This window comes from Zingiber officinale, chromosome 7B (assembly GCF_018446385.1).
Source record: "Zingiber officinale cultivar Zhangliang chromosome 7B, Zo_v1.1, whole genome shotgun sequence".
Taxonomy (NCBI): domain Eukaryota; kingdom Viridiplantae; phylum Streptophyta; class Magnoliopsida; order Zingiberales; family Zingiberaceae; genus Zingiber; species Zingiber officinale.
The window spans coordinates 119,797,571-119,817,384 of NC_055999.1; the positions used below are offsets into that span (position 1 = coordinate 119,797,571).

Sequence of the window (19,814 nt, forward strand, 5' to 3'; positions counted from 1 at the left end):
AAGCCATCAATGTTCAATAGCTCAAAGAGCATGTGTTTTGCTGCTTCAAAAAACCTAAAAGAGCTGCCAAAAGTTCTTATCCACTTGCTTATTGATGATTCTTATCTATGGCTTCCTCACACTGTCTATGACTGAGAAATATAGTTTTCTTTACATGAAAAAACAAGGAGATGATATACAAGTTGCTTAAAGAGATGGAAGCTACCTAGTTCTGGAGTGGTGGTACGATACTGATAGAGTGCTCAACTTCATGGTGTTTGAGAGGCTTGTATTTTTTAAGTTCTTCCAACAGGAGAAACAGGAGGATGATTTGGCACATAGCTGTTAGGATTGCCTGCTTGGGTGGAAGGATATTTCCCTAACCGATCGTTGACAATGTGCTCCTGCAAGCTCTTTCGTGGGGTTGAACTAATGCAGGACCTTTTGCCATGGATGACTGCTAAACAGATTGCGAAGGCCTGAAGTTGAGAAATTGATGATTGGAAATCAACAGTGTAGAGCCCCTCTTGGAAAGAAACCATGCTGAAGGCTTGTCTTGTTTCCCGAGATGCTCCCTGAGAGAGTTTAACAATCAGTTCCTTTTGCTTGAGCACATGTTGCAGACATTATGTTTGTTGAGAAATCATACCTGAGTGAATAGTTCTAACCGATGAGTACCATTGGTAGTTTGACAAGGTTGGAATGAGCCACATGAATTGTGCTCTTGAAACTTGTTGCTAAGAATGTTCAAGGTGCAGCCCTCATCCCAACCTCCGCAATCACAAACCCCTCCAGACCTCCATCTTTCTATCAAACTCGAGGGCTCCCCATCTGTGGCCAAGCCATGAATGCCGCTCGGTATTATGACTGATATACTAGATTGCCCTATCACATTGTGCTGATCAGAATTTAAACTTTTCTCACCATTTGCTGCACTTATAGTCCATAAATTAGGTTTTCTATATGGTGGTATCTGAACAACCATGGCAGCAAGCTCACTCACAGCTCGAGAGTCAACAGACTTGGAAGCATCAAGCAGGACAAACTCTCTTACAGAATCAAAACTGCCGTACAACAAGCTCTTCACCTCACCAAGTGCAACATTCAACTGACCGACAACATTTGAGATCAACTGATGCTGCTTGCACTTGTTTCCAGAGTTGTGCCAAAATGTGTTTTTCTTCTTGGATCCATCTATGGAGAATATAGTAAACATGCACTCTAGATTGTCGATGTTGGAGGTACTAGTTGTCGTTATTGCTGCAGCAAGTACTTCACCATCGCAAGAAAGCATGAACAAAGGAAGCCCATTCTTCCAAGCCAGATGAAGAAGAGCTTGCTTCATCATTGTGGCATAGTTTTTGTCATTTTGAGTTCCCTTGCCATTATAAGGTAATTCCTTCGAAGTAATAACACTTTCTCTTGTCTGGCACATAGAACCAAAAGTTGTGTTCAATGGCTTGTTCACTCTTGGGAATGATTTATCAGTTTGTAGTTCACCAGAATAGTGACCAGGTAAGTCTGCAACTTTCCCAGTCAAATGAAGGTTGTTCTTTGGCTTCATTATCGGATCTAGTAGCCTCCTCAATGGACTTTGTCTACCTTTACTATTCCTGGTTACTTGCTCTCCATGGGAATTGTACAGAAACGAGATCGACTCGAATAGTTCTTCCGATGAGCCAGTCTTCAAACTAGAACTCCTGCTCATCCTATTTGCTCCAGTGCTAGATGGATAAACTGTCGACTTCTTCCCTGCTGAAGCAATTGCTTTGGCTTCAAATTTTCTTGGTTTCTGGGTGGTACAGGACTCAAGTTTCTCACAAGAAGCACTAGGAATGCCCCCATTTCCTTGAACTGGTTTATCAGTTGGTGCCACACCTACTGATGGAACATCGCACGACACATCGGGTTCATCATTCACAATGGCCAGAGGAAGTGGGCATGAGTGAGGAACCTCAGAAAATCTGTAAATGATCTCAAAATCCTCAACCAGATTGCCCAACTGGCTTTTGCTGTTTGACTCGCTTTGCCAGCAGTCAGTAGTTATTGTAGATCCAGAACAAGGCTGTTTACCATCCGCACTATGTTGAAGGAAACCCCAAATCTCTTCATCGTCGTCAAAAAGAGGCATTGTATCCTTGGCCAAGGGAATAATGTTCGTCGAGCTACAGTCATGGTCTTCTCCAATACTGATTACAGTAGCCTGATCGGTATTATCTCTTGAAGGTGAAGTGGTAGAATGTGATCCTCGGCGTAATTCAACGGGCGCACCTTCAGAATCTAAACCTGTACAGATATCTTTGTCATTTTTGTGGCCCAAAGGATCAAAAACCACATCAAGATGATTATCATGTTGACTAGGAAGCATAGTCGAAGAGAACCTTGAATTATAAAAGGCTTCTATCGGTCTATATACTTGCTCTTCTCGCATCATAGTTGGGCTGCTCGGGAATGAGTTTTTCTTATGATCAAGAACAGAAGATTTCTTCCTTTGATAGAGAGGGCTAGAAAAATCAAATGTAGAAAACATAGTGGACTCAGTACACTTAGACGAAGAATCACCACCCCTTGCATCCGTGCCACATTTCTGAAGGTGTGTCCATCTCTCAAGAAGCCCCCACTCGAGAACTCCAACATTCAGTGCTTTCTCGTGGATACTATCGCCTTTCTCCGTGCGTTGAAGATAAAAGGGCACATTGGACATGTTCTTAACTGTTTCATCCATCTCAGTAACCTTCCTACCAGGCCATGGCTTTTGAGGAGTCCCTAAAGATGATATAACTGAGTTCTTCTTGATACCTCCCCTATCTTTAGCAGTTTGTCGAGGGAGCTTTTCTGTTTTTAGTGCCCCAACCTTCTCTAAAAGGTCAATATTCTTTATTCTACTAGGGGAGGATGACTTGCTGGGGGATTTTGAGGAATGAATCTGAGTTGTGATTCTTTTCTTCTGCTGATGGAATTGTTTTGTTTCCGGCATGCTTTCATCTTTGGCTTTCAGCATTTGCGATGCCATGATTCTCTGACACTCTTATGATAGTACGAGCAATGTCATTGCCTTGATCGCAGCTTGAAATTTTCAATAGCACAGCTGAACTAGTTGTCTAATTCTCTTATCAGCTTGAGGAAAAGAAGACAGAAACTTCACATCTGCACCTTTCCTGCACACGTGAAGAAAAAAAAGAGAGTTAACAATCTGTAAACTACCCTTGCAGCAAGTTTATAGCTGGTGCTAGTGAAATGAAATGCATCTAGATCAGAAGCATCAGTTTCGACAAAGTTTTTGAGCAGACAAAGTGAACAGAAAGAAAGTCCATCACTTTAGAAATACTGGTAACTGAAGCCTGGAAATCTAATTCAAGCTTGATATATCATTTCATTTTATCCCTAAATGGGAACAAAAAAAAGATCACTGAGCGCATGATACAAGGGAGAAGAACAAGGCATGATCTACCCTGCAGAATCCCAACGAAATTGCAAGCACACGCAAATCTTGAAGCAATCAAATGGAGACAGCACGCAGTTTCACTAATTGCTTGTTCATCTCTTCCTTTGAATCGGAACGACCAACACAACAACAACAGGAATCCAACTTAACGCACAAGAAAAGGGGGAAAAAAAAATCGAACTAAAGCAAGAGACTGAAGAGACTACCAGCCGTCAAGTTCAAGAATGTAGTAGAATGGCTGGAGTTTTTAAAAATCCTCTTCGAGGTTTAGAAATTCCACATTCCCGTGAAACATTGCACGAATCCTACTTCAAATTCAAAAAATTGCCCCCTCTAGAATCTGAACAGCCTATCAAAAAAACCCATCGAAATTCAAAATCTTCGCCATACACAACAATCTCGGCAGCGTTTTTATGCAATGGTTAAACGAACAAACAAGAAAGGCGAATGGAAAAAGGGGAAAATCGAACTGATGCAAGAGACTGAAGAAGCCACCAACCATAAAGTAGGGCTGTAAACGAGCCGAGCCGAGCCAAATTTTGGGGTGTTCAAGCTTGTTTGATAAGGTAACCGAGCCGAGCCGAGCCGAGCTTAAAATGAACCAAGCTTTTGAAATGAGTGTTCAAGCTTGGCTTGGTTTATTTTTTATGAGCTTGAGCTTGTTTGAAGTTTGGCTTGAGCTTGGTTCGTTTAGATGTTATCAAGCTCTCAATTCAAGCTTGGCTTGAGCTTGATTCGAGCTTGGTTCGAGCTTGGCTTGAGCTTGGTTCGAGCTTGGTTCGTTTAGATGTTATCGAGCTTTCAATTCAAGCTTGTTTGATTGTTTGAAGCTTTTAGTTATTTGATTGGTTATTGAGCTTGGAAATTTAAATTTATTTATTTATTTTATTTTATTTTATTATTTATTTAGCATATTGAAAAGAGTTTTATTAATGAATATGGTTCGTGAACATTGTTCACGAACGTTGTTCACGAACATTGTTCACGAACGTTGTTCACGAACATTGTTCACGAACGTTGTTCACGAATGTTAACGAGCTGAACACATATGTGTTCAAGCTTGTTTGTTTAGCTTAACGAGCTGTTCAAGCTTGTTTGTTTAATCAATCTTGTGTATATTGAACGAATATAAACAAATTCTTACCAAGCCGAACACCAAACTTGTTCACGAACGCTTGATTCATTTATAGCCCTACCAAAAAGTGCCGTCTGGCCAGAGATTTCAGATCTGCTTCGCCTCATCCTCCTACGCTCGCTCAACACAATGCAGAGGCAACTACGAACAGCAACATCCAGTACGAACCCCCCACAAAGGAAATGCTGCACCGCCTCTCGCGTCACCGACAGAGAACCTACTCCGAGCTGCGAGGACCGCGCTCTCCCTGTCAGTACATATGATGATGACGATGAGATCGCGGCTATGAAGAGCCGAGCTGTGCACGGCCTTTGTCTTCTTCTCCAGAACCAGGCGACCAGCAGAGAGAGAGAGAGAGAGAGAGAGAGAGAGAGGGAGGGAGAGAGATGGAGATGGAGGAAGCGGCCAAGAGACAAAGGACAGAGGGTGGAGAAGGCGGGTCTCCGGAGTCGTCCATAATTAATTATCTGGTAGCAAAGGACGCGCGAAGGCCCCGCGTCGGCGAAGGTGACACGAGAGACGCGGACCCACCACCTTCATCCAATAGAAAAAAATGGGTAACAAGATGGTCTGAGTGTTGAAGTAGTCCAGCTCCTTGATGGGACACGCCGCGTCTCGATATTCGTACTCTTTAGCGATCCACCCCGCGGCGTACCCGAGATCCGCACTGCGGATGTGACGTATGCGATCGGCTCTGGGCCAGCGTAAACTGGAATCGACATCCAATTGTTAGGCAGAAATGACGCACGCATAAAATTCCGCGAAAATTAAATTTTTAACCTCGGAAGTTTATTTATTCTCCAAAAAACCCCTTGGGAGTCCTAAAATCTCCCCATTAAACTTTTCGCCCCTAATTATCGGCATTACCAATTCACTTACGAACGATATCATACTTGTGTTAGAATCTCCATGTGTAAAGGGCGCCTAGTTGATTGGTAGATATTAGATTTATTATAATGAAATAGGAATTAATTTTTAATGATATGTACAAGAAAAAAAAATTCTTCCGCTCTTAGTTATCCTGTAGTTGGTTATAACCCGATATCATAATTTACTTTTCTTCGTATAATATGAGAATGAACTGTAAAAAATTTATAGGATTAGTGTAATTAATTTTTACCATAATAGAATCTCCATTTGCAAGTATCTCTAGTTATGGTGTAACGATCAAATATACTTGAGCAATTTTTTCTTTTAAATTGGATTGTTGGATAATCTATTATAAGTAAATTTATTTTAATTTATCCCAATGATCAATTGGAAATTTTTATATGCTCAAATCGATCATCCCCAAAATTAATCGGCTCAATAGTTAGATAACTGGTACTAGTTAAAAAAAACTCCATTTGCAGCTCTATAGACTATGCAAGCATTTGGATTGATTTCTTTGAGTTTTTTTAACGGGTATCTAATTCTTCAACAAATTTTGATATAATCGATTCAATCCTATGAAGATGTTCACAATGGTCTATTCAAATGCCCCACTTTCTTACATTGGCTAAATCCCCTGTAATTCATCACAACTTAATAAGTGATTCAGTCAAAACTCCACTCCCAACTATATAAGTGATCCGGTAAAAAATTTATAAAAATGTGTAAAAATAAATTCTAGAGTAGAAGGGTGTACGGTCTAACCTTACTTTTCATACATTTGATAAATTCGAAAAGCATTAGGTTTCGGAGTTGATCACGCACACAAGAAGTTCGATTATGCCAGATGGAAATTTGAACACTTACTCCATGGATTCATCGTCAAATCTTTACCAGTTGCATGAGCCTGGTAGGCGAAAAGAAAGGAATGAAATTGAAAAAATAAAAAATAAAAAATAAAAAATATGAAGGATAGGTTGTGGGTGTGGCTCTCTTTCGACCTGAATCATTGCCCTTTTGGCATTTAGGCGTTTACTTGAGAAGAAGATGCAAGCTTAGAATAATAGAATTAAGGAGTTGGCCTACAAAGCTATGTCATCATGACTCCCTTAGGTTTGGTGTCTATGCGAAGCAAAGCAACGATTCTAAATTAAAATACTTTTAAGGTAAAAAATATTTTAATATAATAAGTTCGATCAGTAATTATATTAGAGTAGGTATGATTGATAATCAATAATACTAAAAATCAAAAGGGCATCTAAAAATATAAACGAATACTTTTTAAAATAAAAAAAATAAATAAATAAGCACTCTATTAATAATTTTATCTTAAAAAATTGTAGCACCTATCGATAGCTATTATAATGTATAAAAATAATCGTATATGTGCTACACCGTATAAAAGCTATCAGATAATTGCTATAATTTGTAAAAGCTAATTAACAACCATCTACTCTACACTGTACAATTACCTGTTAACTTCTACATGGTCAATTATAATCAAATAATGTTTATTTTGAAATATAGGGGGTGTTTTAACTAGACTATCACTCTCCAATAAAATAAAATCAATATAAGATAAAGATATTATTGTAGAAGCTAGCAACCATTAGCTACATGTTGTAGTAGTTACTTGCTATTTTTTATATGATTGATAGTGATTAGATAATATTTATTTAAAATGTAATGAATGTCATGAATTACTCTTAAATTGAAATATTATTTTAATCGAGTTATCATTCTCCAATAAATAAAATCATCATAAAACAATAACATTATTGTAGAATCCAACTATCAAATAATCAAAACCTGAATATGATATTTTATTTTGTATTTTTTTTATATGCATCTTATTTACTACTATTAGCAAGTATATCTAAACTACAAGTAAATTTACTACTTGATTCTATGGATAACTTTAAAACTTTAGGTAGATATAAATATATAGTTGGTGTAACGTTGTATATGACTATATCACCCCATAGATGGAGGGAATTGGTGTGATGCACTCACTCAGGACAAAACCACCAAACCTTGAGAGAAATCAAACTCCAATGCTAAAAGGATTTGCACACTTACTTGCTATAAGTTGTTATATTTTACTGTAACTTCATTGATTCAAAATTTATGACTATACTTATTATATTGTAGGTTTAGATGTGTGAACATGTTAGAATCATAAAGTCACACAAGAACTTTGTCCTTCCAAGAATATGTCAATCAAATTGGATGTATCTATAATAAAGACCATGATTGCCCAGCTATCTTCATCCAAAATAATAGCAACTTTGGTTCCATCAGATTTAGAGGAAAACATGCTATTAATTGATTTCTTAGAAGATGTGGAAGAGCAAATCAATGATTAAATTGCACAAAACTTTATCAATGTGTCTTTTCTTAAGCAAACAGAGAATGTTTAGGAGGAGAATGTAGCAGAGGATGTTCAGAGAAAGTTGAATGTCAATGCTGCAAAGTAAAAGATGATCAACTTGCTAAGGTACGAAGTTTAGTTGCTAAGTTGAGCAAGGATATTGATTGATCATGTCCGAAAGTCGATGAAATGAATGCTGGGGATGTGACGCTCTCACTTACCTCCTGTGGACTTCACTCCGACCTGCAACACAAGCGGCGTCAGTGTCGAGCCAGGGAATGGGTCTCCGCCGATGACTCTTCGACACTCAAGTCAGTCTCCAGCAAAGAAGAAGAAGCAAAGAGTGGAGCAACAAGAAGACTGTAGTGCAACAGGAAAATATCGCATACATCCGCCGATGCTTGGATCCCCTTTATATAGAGCTTCTGAAGCGCTCGTGCATGCTTCCCAAGGCGGGTATGTTAGTTAGAGCCCTAAAGCCAATCATATGATAATTGTTGTATGGACTCATTGTATCATATTCCTATGTATATAAAGGTATTTGTTTTGGTTATTGTACTTACTTGTATTGGTGTCAAATAATTAAGTATAATAGCGTCCTTGAGTAGAAGGTTCTTATCTATATCAATCGATTGGTTGAATCGATAGTGAGATGATATAGAGAACACTACTCTTAATTATTCCTAATCAAGTATTAACATTCAGGAACAATGTTAATGCGACGAGACTAGCATGTAGGTCAACTCGATGACTTGATCTCACAAGTCATGGACATAGAGATATCAAGTTGACACATGAGTATGCATTGGAGAATGTATAATGAATAACCCGCCATGAGAAAGTATCATGGATCGTTATATGAGTGTCATATATTTTCTCATGTGGCTATTAGTATGACTATTAGTTCTTGGACCTGAAGTCACCTTGGTTCCCTACATAAGGAGTTGCATACTTTGGCTTCGTCAAACGTCACCCGTAACTGGGTGGACTATAAAGACGATTACTAGGTATGTAACAAATTATGCGGAGTGATGTGAGTGATGTAGATGGGATCTATCCCTCCTATATAATGGGAGTGACATCGTTATTCTTGATAGAGTGAGACCACTAAGTGCATGGTCATGCCCAAATGAGTCAATATGAGATATTGAGCTCATTTGATTATAGTGAGTCTACTTGGAGTTCAAGATTTAGATTGATCAGAGGATGACACCGTCTATGCCTCAAATTGATCAATCTAGATGTCAAGGATAGAAGGACATTATCATATATTGTGAAGAGTCACAATTAGTAGTCACAAGGTGATGTTGGATCTCAACATTCTTGTAACTTGGGTAGTAATGATGTGTTGCTAGATACTGCTCATTACTTATGCTTCTAAATGGGTTTAGGGGCATTGTCAACGTTACAAGAACCTATAGGGTCATAGACAAAGGGCAATTAGATGGAGATTAGGTTCATATAATGAACCAAGAGGATTAGGTTCATGTGATGAACCAAATTGGATTAAGAGTAATGATAATTAAACTAATTGAGTTGGACTCAATTTGGTTCGTGTGTTAAATGAGTCTAATTAGATTTGGATTCATTGAGTCAATTTAATTCAATGGATATAGATTCATTAAATTAAATTGGTTTGAATCAAATGGTTAGATTTGATCAACCATGGGAGAGAAGAGGTCAAGTTTGACTTGACTTGAGAAGGGAAAATGAAAGGTCAAGTTTGACTTGACCAATGCTACCTCATTTGTGAGTTGACATAGAGTGGGTCAATGATGATATTCCACATCATCAAGGATAGTACATGTGTGTGCCACCTCATAAGGGAGATCAAGAGTTGTGACTCTTGGTATTCCATGGAGTTTAAAAACCCCTCTTGAAGTGGCCGGCCACTTTAAGTGGTGTTGAATGTTTTGTGTGCTCATTCACTCCTTCTTCTTCCTCCTCTCATCTTCTTCTCTCCCTCTCCTCCACCTTGGCCGAAACCTTCAAGAGTGCTAGCACACTCTAAGGTTTCTTCTCCATTTTTTGCTCGTGTGGATACACATAGAGGGGCGTTCACTTGACACTCTTGAGATCCGACAAATTTTGGACGAGCAGGATAAGCAAAGGCCTTCGCATCAAAGGTATAACTTCACTACCATGTAGATCTAGTGTAGATCTAGGATTAGAAAACATGTACACAAAAATTTTAATCTTCACACGGATCCGGTGGCATGGAACTTCGGGGTTTTTGCAATGCAAAAAATGGTTTTTGCGGCCCGAAAGTTACAACAGGGCATGCGTCCCCAAGTTTTCCCTGAAATGACTCGCAAATAAAGTGTCCCTGACACAGTACCTTAACAGGCTGAGCATATCTCTAACGTGACAGTGGAAGCTTCCACCATACAATCCTTTGTCTGACCATGCGGCTTGTCAGCAGCATTAGCACCCAAAAGGATGTCAAAAGATAGCTTGCTATGTTTGTTGCTTGGCCGAGCGGAATAGCCACTCGGTCGGAATTCCACTGTCCGCATGTTTTGTCGCTGGGTCGAGCAAGATAGCCACTCGGTCGGAAGTCCACTATCAGCATGTTCTGTCGCCGGGCTAAGCAAGATAACCGCTAGGCCGAAAGTCCACTATCCGTAAATTCTGTCGTTGGACCGAGCGGGATAGCCGCTCAGCCGGAAGTCCATTGTCCACATGTTTTGTCGTTGTGCCGAAGGGGATAGCCGCTCGGCTGGAAGTCCACTGCCCGCGTGCCCTGTTGTTGGGCCAAGTGGGATAGCTGCTCGGCCGAAAGTCCACTATCTGCATGCTCGGCTAATGTCGAGTCTGCTACTAGGCCGAGGGGAAGAGCTACTCAGCCCGGTTTCTACTTACTGCTCCCTTTGTCATCCTCTTATTTGAGCGTCGGGTGCTCGGTTCATGGCCGAGTCAAAGGTGATATCGGATCGAGCCTTTTCTCTTCCCAATCGGGACATGCTCGTCCAATCGGCAAATGACTTCTAAGCGTTGGCCGCCTTGACTTTGACCTCCACGTGGTAACTATCCTCCGAGGGGTGAGCCCCACCTCCCCTCATCACCGCATCATTGACAAAGATTTATTCGATATGAGTGTCATTAATTTTGATATTAGCAATGTTGAGAAGGACAAAACTATAAGTGAAAAGAACATAATTTTAGTTGTATAAGACACAATCATAGCTGAATAAGAAAATAAAATCATAGAGCTCCAAAGACTACTGCAAAGGAAGGTATCAGAAGAACAACCAACAACCCCTACCTAGGATAAAAAGGCCATAGAGCCTCATGCACCAACATATACAAGAATAAAGAGGCGTGTCAAAAAGAGTATTGGACCACTACCCATAAAATTTAAACAAGCCCCCAATAGAAAAAGACTGTGCTAGAAAATAAACAAATAAGAGGAAAGAGAAAAATAAGGAGATGGTTTAATATGAAGATCCAGAAGCCCCTATCCCATCAAAAAGTGAAGCCACAATTTCATTAATTCAACAAACCAAACTTGTTGAGATTAAGAAGCTCAAAACCAAAATATTGAAAGTAGGATTGACAGTTTATTAATCTTCAATGACATGTTTGTCTATGTATTTGTTTAGCAAGAGAAGACATGTTTTAAGAAGAATAAAAATATTATGGTAGCAGATGCATCATTGAACCTTAGTTAATTAAAGAAAGTTGGTAGCCTAGTCATATAAATATATAAAACAATGATGATTAATTTGTTGAAGTCTTGAAAGTGTATGTTAAACCAGAATAATAGTGTTTTCATTTTTTTGAAGTTGTATGGATAATAATATATTTAAATGTTAAATTTCAGTATCAACATGCACTAAAAACAGTTAAATGTTAAAATTCACTATTAATACTAATAACATTTTGATATAATTTTTTTGTATCTATTATAATTATAGTAGCTGTGAATATTATTTAATTATAATAATAGTGATAATTTTTTATTATATTTTTGTTTGTTTATATAGGCTTTCGATGCTTTTAGTATGGTTCAACTCTATCTTCTCATTATAGTTGACATCTTTTATGATAATATTTAATTGGACTCAGTACACCCATGGCGATTGCATAAATATATATTTTACAATTATAGCAAATGAAGCCAAAATCTCTAACACACCATACTACACATCCATATTTTGTGGGATTGGGTTTAATGTAAGTATTTAACTATTTGACCTAATCTTATTTATTTTTTTGGATTTAGTCAATTAAAAATTATTCTTGTTTATATAAGATATGTTTTCAATGATGCATGCTGACGTATTGCACCAATTTGTAAAAAGTCATGAAAATAAGACCATTAGATATATCTTCTATTCTCTTAATAATGATGATAATCACTTAGATCTATTAGTCATAGATTTGGATGAAGGTTAAATAATTCATTATAACTCTCTTGGCGTTATAGGAAATTACATTGTTATCTTTGAAAAAAATTTAAGTATTAAGTTTTACATTATATTACAATAAACTTTTGATATGTATTGATTATTAATGTCATTTATGTGTAGGTGGAGTTTTTTAATAGTCTAAATTGGTCATACTTTCACATATGACATCGAAGTTTAGCATCTATTTTCGATAGGGAGTTTGAAACTATTCGAGTAAGTGTTTCTACACAAAGAAAATCATAAGTATTTATTTATATATCATATTTTGATTTCAATTATATTCTTATAAGTTAAAAAAATCTTGCATGTTAGATTGTGTTTTTTTGTGACGTGCCATACAGAGAGTTTAATGTTTTAGATATCAACTGAATTTACACAATCTGAAATGAAAGTTTATAGGTTTAAGATTGAATATAAAATTATGACAGACAAAAATTGAAAGACTATGTTTGTGTGATGTTGTTTTCTATATAATATTGATGACAAAATTCAAATTTAATATTTGTATTAAAAAAAGTGTGATATGTTTGCATGATGTTGAGTGGTTGTATTAAATTTTAATTTTTTATTTGTATAATTACAATGTAGTAATTATGAGTCCGTAGTTATTATAACATTAAGTCTATGTTGTAGCAGCTATGAAACTGTAGATGCTACACTGTTGTCCTATAATAGTGTTCAATCACGCAGCTATGAATCTGTAGTTGTTACAATGTTAAGCCTATGTTGTAGGAGCTACTAAATTGTAGTTGTTACAATGTGCTCCCCTGATAGTGTTCAATCATGTTGTAGTGAGTCCGTAGCTGCTACAACTTTAAGTTTGTGTTGTAGCAGCTATGAAATCGTTGTTGTTATTGATAAATGAATTAAAGGTAGGTGGTGTGTAATCTAACTTTATTACCAAGTGTGCAGAACTTGACGGGTATGGAGGACCTAACACCAGGCTGAAATTCAGCTAGGTCTGTTGGACCTAATTGTTGTAGGAAGTCCATATAGGTCTAGGAGTGAACCAATATCTGGCAGAAAGTCTGATTGGATTCATAGAATCTGACAGTTGCCCGAACTCCAGTTGGGTCGGTGGACCTGACAACTAGCGGGAAAACCTGGTGGGTTAAAAGAGAGACAAGAGACTCTGCATGATAAGTAAGATAAGTCACTGAGAAGAGTGATCCAGTGAGGACAAGTCACAATTAAGGACTTTAGGCACTGGTCCAGTTTAGGTCCATTTTGGATGCCTAAACTGAGACTATGACTAAATTCTAGTCTTGGATAGATATGATCTAATAAATAATCACTTCATTTTAACTGTGCTAACTTCATTTTATTTTATGTATTAATTCTTTTTTGCAGGGTTAAATACAAAAAATCAGCCTCAGATGAACAGTGTCCGAGACACTTCAAAGTACTCGGAGGTACCTTGGAGTAGCGCTTGGAGGTGCCCTGGACCAGTCAGAGGTGCCCTCAAGGAGATAAGATTGGCAAATAAAACTTCATAGTGCGAAGGCGCTCTAGAGGCATTGGAGGCGCCTTAGAGGCGCATTGGAGGCACCTAAGAGAGCTTGGAGGCGCCCTCGTGTAGATAGAAGCCGAAGTTGGTGGAAGTGATCGAGTCCAAATCTTTGGGGATCATTTTTGAGCTTGAAGGCGCCTTCCACACTCTTTAAAAGGAGTATTCAGCCAATAGAAAGAACACAACTTGAAAACAAGCGACTACGACTCTTCTGCTACTTCAATACGATCTACTACTGTGCTACTACTCTCGATAACCAATTGCTACAGAAGGAGCAACACCAACACACGAGCATCCCATATAGACCTACTTTGTGTTTGGTAACAAGTTAATTATAGCATTTTAATTTATTATTAAGGGAGTGTAGTCTGTTACACTATCCTTATTTTATGTTTTTATACTCGATTCACCCTTCCGATGTTACTAGAAGAGGTCTTTAGTGGATTTCCTGATGATACGGTCTGGAGGGTCGTGGGTCTTGGAGTAAGAGTCACCGAAGGTTTCGATCCAAGTAACCAACCTTGTTTCGTATGTTCTTTCGTTTCTGTTTTTCCGCTGTGCACTTTACACTCTCTTTTAAGTTTCTAAAAATAAAAAGTTTTTAAATACACGTGATTTACCCTCCTCTCAAGTACCTCGATCCTACAGCTACTACAACGTGGTCGCCTGATAGTGTTCAATCATGTTGTAGCATCTATGAGTCTGTAATAGCTACAACGTTAAGTTTGTGTTACAGTAGCTATGAAATTGTAGCTGCTATAATGTGATCCCACAATAGTGTTCAATCATGTTGTAGCAGCTATGAGTTCATACTTGCTAAAATGATAGTGTTCAATTATGTTGTAGTAGTTACGAGTCTGTAACTGCTACAACGTTAAGTTTGTGTTATAGTAGGTATGGAACCTTAGCTGCTACAACATGATCATGATTTATTCAATTACATTGTAGCAGTTACGAGTCTATAGCTGCTACAACGTGGTATTGATTAATTAAATTTAATCAATTTCTCTATTGTATTTAATGTGCTAAAACTCTGAAAATGATGTTTCAATTTTCTTAATTAGATTTCACCAACTCCTCTCTTGTATTTAATGGGTTATAACTTTGGAATTGATAAGATTCACAACGTTATATAGATGAAATCCTAGCGTATATTGACCTTTCACTTTTAGATCATTGCACAAGACTCTTTGCAAATCATGTTACATTTGTTGCCTGAAACCAAGAGCTTCTGCTGGTCCCTTGATAGTGCTAGATGATTCAAATTATGACACTTCTATTGGGTTTTGAGAAGACTCTTCCCCCTTCGTGCCTTCGTGCCTTCGTGCCTTCGAACATCTTGGCAAGACTTTCTACACTAGAGGATTCTCAGCGGGATCAAGTGGTGAGGAGTTGAAGGCTGCCCTTCAAATACTGGAAAAGACCCATGGCACACTTGCCAAGTTAAATGAGCAAATAATAGAGGTTAATGTAGCTCTAAAAGAGGCCAATCTGCTGGAAAGACCTTAGGATTATTTTGTTGATCTTCCTTTTGGTTTATGTTATAATGAATATTTTGAGTCATCTTTTGTATGTCTTATTACTTTCTTACTTTTAATATTAAATGGTGGGTATTAAATTTTATCTTATCATTGTACAAAGAGGTTGTAGTCGCTACAATACAACCATAGATCTGTAGCGGCTACAACACAAGTTTGAGTTTGTATTAGCTACGGTTTCATAGCTGCTACCAAGTGGTTCTTAGCCATGTACAAACACATTGTAGCAGCTACGAACTCGTAGCTGCTACAACACAAGTTTTAGGTTGTTGCAGCTATAAAATTATAGCTACTACAATGTGGTTCACAATCTTGTAGAGACACGTTGTACCAGCTACGGATCCATAACTACTACAACACAAATATTTAAATAATAAAACATAACCATAGAACAAATATTCAAAAGAACCATGCATCAAGATCAAACAACAAAACAAATGACAGTAATTGCATAAGAAAAATACATAATTGATTACCTCAACAACTTAGACAATTGACATTAGGAACTAATTCCAACATATTATAATTAGCTAAACACAACCGCACTGACCACAATACAACTACTCAGGGCATCTCCCTGATAAATGCATAGACTCTAGTATAATGCGGTAATATATGAGAACTCGACTAATACAATTCCAAACACGTCCTGGTTGTTTGCTAAATATTCATTCATCCAAGCACATGTTGTTAAAACCTGCAATAATAAAAATAATTATTAACTTCAATTCCTTATTCGGCCATTATAATTTTATAAATAAACTTAATAATATCAGCTATATATGTCAAATCTTCTTCATATACGTTGACATCGCTGTTATGATAATTATCTATAGTTGATTTGGCAATCAATACATCGTCATATTTTCAAAATTTAATAAAATTAATTGGTTTGTAAACAAAAAATATAATACAAATACAAAATTTATTGACACATACCCTTGTTGTAAAATTGGGCAGTTGCACTTATCATGTGACACATCTCTATGTCTGCATCCACGATATAGCCGAGACTTTGAGGTTGACTTTTTCTTTGATGATTTTAATCTCTTCTCACATCTCTTTGTTCTTATAGAAGATGGATAAAAAATAACAGGATAAAAAGTTGTGTTCCTTCAAAGCATACATTGTTCAACCTTTGCATTTCATGTCCATCGTTTGAGTATACTTATCAGGCAAATAAAACAACTGGTTGATTAGAAAAAAAGCTAACATATGCCTGCATAAAATGCCATTGAACTCAAATTTACTACCGGTATAGGATATATAGTCCATTTATTTGTCATGCGTGAAGACCCTTGGTTTAGAGGAGGAACAACTTTAAAAATTCATCATATGGTAAACCACTAACTCAACTCTTATAGATATTTGTTGCACATGATAGAGGAAATTCCTTGTTCAGTTCCAAATGTTTGGGCACTTTTCCGGTTCAATTCTAATTATTTTAGATTCTCAATTTCATCCCAAATGTTTTTAAAAAATTCTTGGTTCAGTCTTTCCGTCTATTTCATTGTTAAAAGTAACAGAACATGCTCATGTGCAACTCACACATAATAAAAGACCCAAAATCCCAAATGTGAAGACCTAATTTCTTTCTTCCCATCCTTCTTTCCCCAAACACATACATGTTCTTTCTTTCTCTATGCTTTTATCACGTATTCTTTCTCCTGTCAACCTAAAGCTGACATAACGAAAATTCTTGCTGCTTGGAAGGAAATCAATGGTGTTCTTCTACTGGGTACGTATCTCCAGCTTCCTTTCTTGTATTTTATGTACTTGGTGTCGATTTGGTTCGTTTTACCGTGAACCATTGCAAAATTGTGATGTATTTGAGCTGAAAGTAAACTTCATTCTTAGTCTTTCCTTGTGCTGATTTTGAATTCTCCAAGAATGTCTGTAGTTCGATTTTACATTTCTACTAGTATTCTTTGATATATGATGCTTAAGTGTATCATTAAAGGGTTTTCTTTAATTTTGATTTTATTGAAATTTCATCAGTAATGACGACCCTTCATTCATTATTTGAGTAGTAATTTTGATTAAAAGTTCTCTTTTTTTAGGTAGAATTTAGATTTTTTTATTCCAAAAAAATGGTGAGGCCTCATTATTTGAGCAGTAAATTAACGACACTATCACATTCACATTCCATAATATTTGTTTGGAATGATATTTAATATTTAAATGTTTCACTTTATGGCCTAACATAGAAGAAAACGTATATTAGTTTTGTTGGATGTCGATCAAGTGTTTATGATGGCAAAAGATGAATATGTTCGTCTCTAACGCCCCCGCTAATCTGTCTCAGGACCAATACGGAAGAGGTAAATCACGGACGACTACTAACCTTTGGAATAATGACTAACACATAAAAAAGATATTTATCTCGGCTTTACCTCAGATTTGTCAATCAGGTGTTTATGACTGTTAGCAAGATGCACGTGATCAAGTAAATGATTTCAGTGGTGTTACCCACGGTTCTTATCATAACAGAGACGATGCAGTAAAGGATTTTAATTCGTATATGCATTAACAATCACCTTCCTCTACATCAAGTGCCAGTAGTGCAACTTGCAGTGGTGTTTCAACACAAAATCTTGATCAATTTGAAAAACGGGTGAAGTTGAATGCTTTAATGTTAGATTTAGAAAATGAGAATCGCAGACATGCATCAATTGTATTGCGATGCTAATCAAGTGGTAAAAGGTGATTCATTCGCCCCCAGCCCCCCGTCAATTCGTCCCTAGGCCAATACGGAGGAGGTAAATCACGGGTGGCTACTAGCCATTAGTGCAAATGACCAAGACATGGAGGAGGTTATGCTCGGTCACACCAAATTTCGACCCCAAGACCTCATGTGATAACACCCCATGTCTTAATCATCGCACCATCCCAACACCACATGTGCGATGCTAATCAAGGAAATTAAAGAGCAAGTGGATTCTCTAAAATGCAGCGATGATGATTAGGTAAAGAATGTAGTTGATTTCTGAAATTTGATGGATATGTTTTTTTTTTTTATGTGTTTTGGTTCAAGTCAAATTGTAGGCTTGTATCTTTATTGGTGGGCAAAAAATATAGGAAATCGTTGGCAAAAAAAAATATGCATCATACATTAATCAGTATGTACTTTGGCATAATAAATTAATTGATAAATTATCATAATTTAGAGAAAGAATGATGGGAAGAACGATGTATGTGTTTGGGGAAAGAATGATGGGATGAATGAAAGAACGATGGGAAGATAGAAATTAGTTTTTCACATTTGGGATTTTGGGTCTTTTATTATATGTGAGTTGTACATGAGCATGTTCCGTTACTTTTAACAATGAAATAGACGGAAGAATTGAACTGGAATTTGTTAAAAAATATTTAGAATGTAACTATAAATGTTAAAATAATTAGGACTGAATTAGGAAAGTGTCAAAATATTTGCGATTGAACTGAAAATTTTCTCCACATAATAACTATGACTTTCACTTATTTGACTTAAAAATTTCATTCATTTTTTTCATGTACAACTTAACCATTTGAATTTTCATTGGCAAGTTTGTTTTAATCTTTAGATGCTCATTCATATCAATATGGTCAACAACTAACTCATTATTTCTTTAGTGTCACATTGCTCTATTAAACTCATTAAAAAAATCTATTAATGAGTTCTTATTTGAAACATATCTCTTGAAAATGAATGTGAGTCTTCATATCTTCGACTACTTCACATTTCATCACAAAATACATTGCTAAAATATGCTGGCACACACTTACGTCGCAATTCGTACATCAATGACAATCAATCATTTTTCTCCAAGTCGCGCAATTGATAACTTGTTCCCATGATTTCTCAAATTTATCGGGTGTTGTGGACTTTTCAATAACATTCTTTATGTTTTGATAGTAGTCACGAAAAATTAAAGAGTTTAATTTATTTGGGAATTTATTATGTGCCATAAACAATATCAATGCACTGTCTAAGGGAAAAAATTGAGCAATGACTTTCATCATAGCAGGATCCTGATCAATGATGATCATATTTAGTGTACCTTTACCCTTTGTTTGGATGGGTTCATTAACGGAAGGAGAAGGGATGAGAAGTAAAGTATTTATATTCTTCTTGTTTGGGAGGGAGGGAAAATTCATTAACGTAACATGTGTTATTGTGTTAGGAGGAGAGTGAGGATAATGAAACTTAAATATATAAAGTTATAAAATTACCCTTATTTTTGTTAAAGACTTATGCGTTCAAGAACCTAGTGCAATGTCAAAGTCGGTGTCGACGTCGAAGTCAGCGTTAGTGTGAAAGTCGACGTCTGAGTCAAGGGTGTGCGTGTGTCGGGTGTTGTGAGTCAGGCGGTGTGAGTGCTTTTCGACGCAACACAAAAATACCTAAAATAATGATTTTTGGAATTAATTTAATAAAACATGGATAAAATTAGAACATAAATATTTTAAATTCCCTTTACCTTTCCTTACACCCCAAATCGGGGTGTAAGAAATTCTTTCATTTTATGGGTAAGGAAGTTAAAGTTTATCCTTCCTTACATTTCCTTTCTGTAA

General features: G+C 36.9%; 1 protein-coding gene across 7 annotated transcripts; it reads right to left on the reverse strand.

The window, feature by feature from the left end:
• Nucleotides 1–128: 128 nt before the first annotated feature.
• LOC122007311 lies at nucleotides 129–4,974 on the reverse strand. Of its 7 annotated transcripts, XM_042563157.1 has the most exons (4): nucleotides 3,631–3,914; nucleotides 3,431–3,526; nucleotides 629–3,137; nucleotides 129–554 (listed from the first exon to the last, which is right to left on the reverse strand). In XM_042563157.1, exons 3-4 carry the CDS (start codon nucleotides 2,990–2,992, stop codon nucleotides 276–278), a joined length of 2,643 nt encoding a protein of 880 aa, XP_042419091.1. In that variant the 5' UTR covers nucleotides 2,993–3,137; nucleotides 3,431–3,526; nucleotides 3,631–3,914; the 3' UTR covers nucleotides 129–275. The 7 variants fall into 7 exon arrangements, with proteins under 7 accessions (XP_042419091.1, XP_042419093.1, XP_042419089.1 ...); XM_042563159.1 differs by lacking the exons at nucleotides 3,431–3,526; nucleotides 3,631–3,914 and adding an exon at nucleotides 4,621–4,974; XM_042563155.1 differs by lacking the exons at nucleotides 3,431–3,526; nucleotides 3,631–3,914 and adding an exon at nucleotides 4,569–4,974.
• Between the last annotated feature and the right edge of the window lie 14,840 nt (nucleotides 4,975–19,814).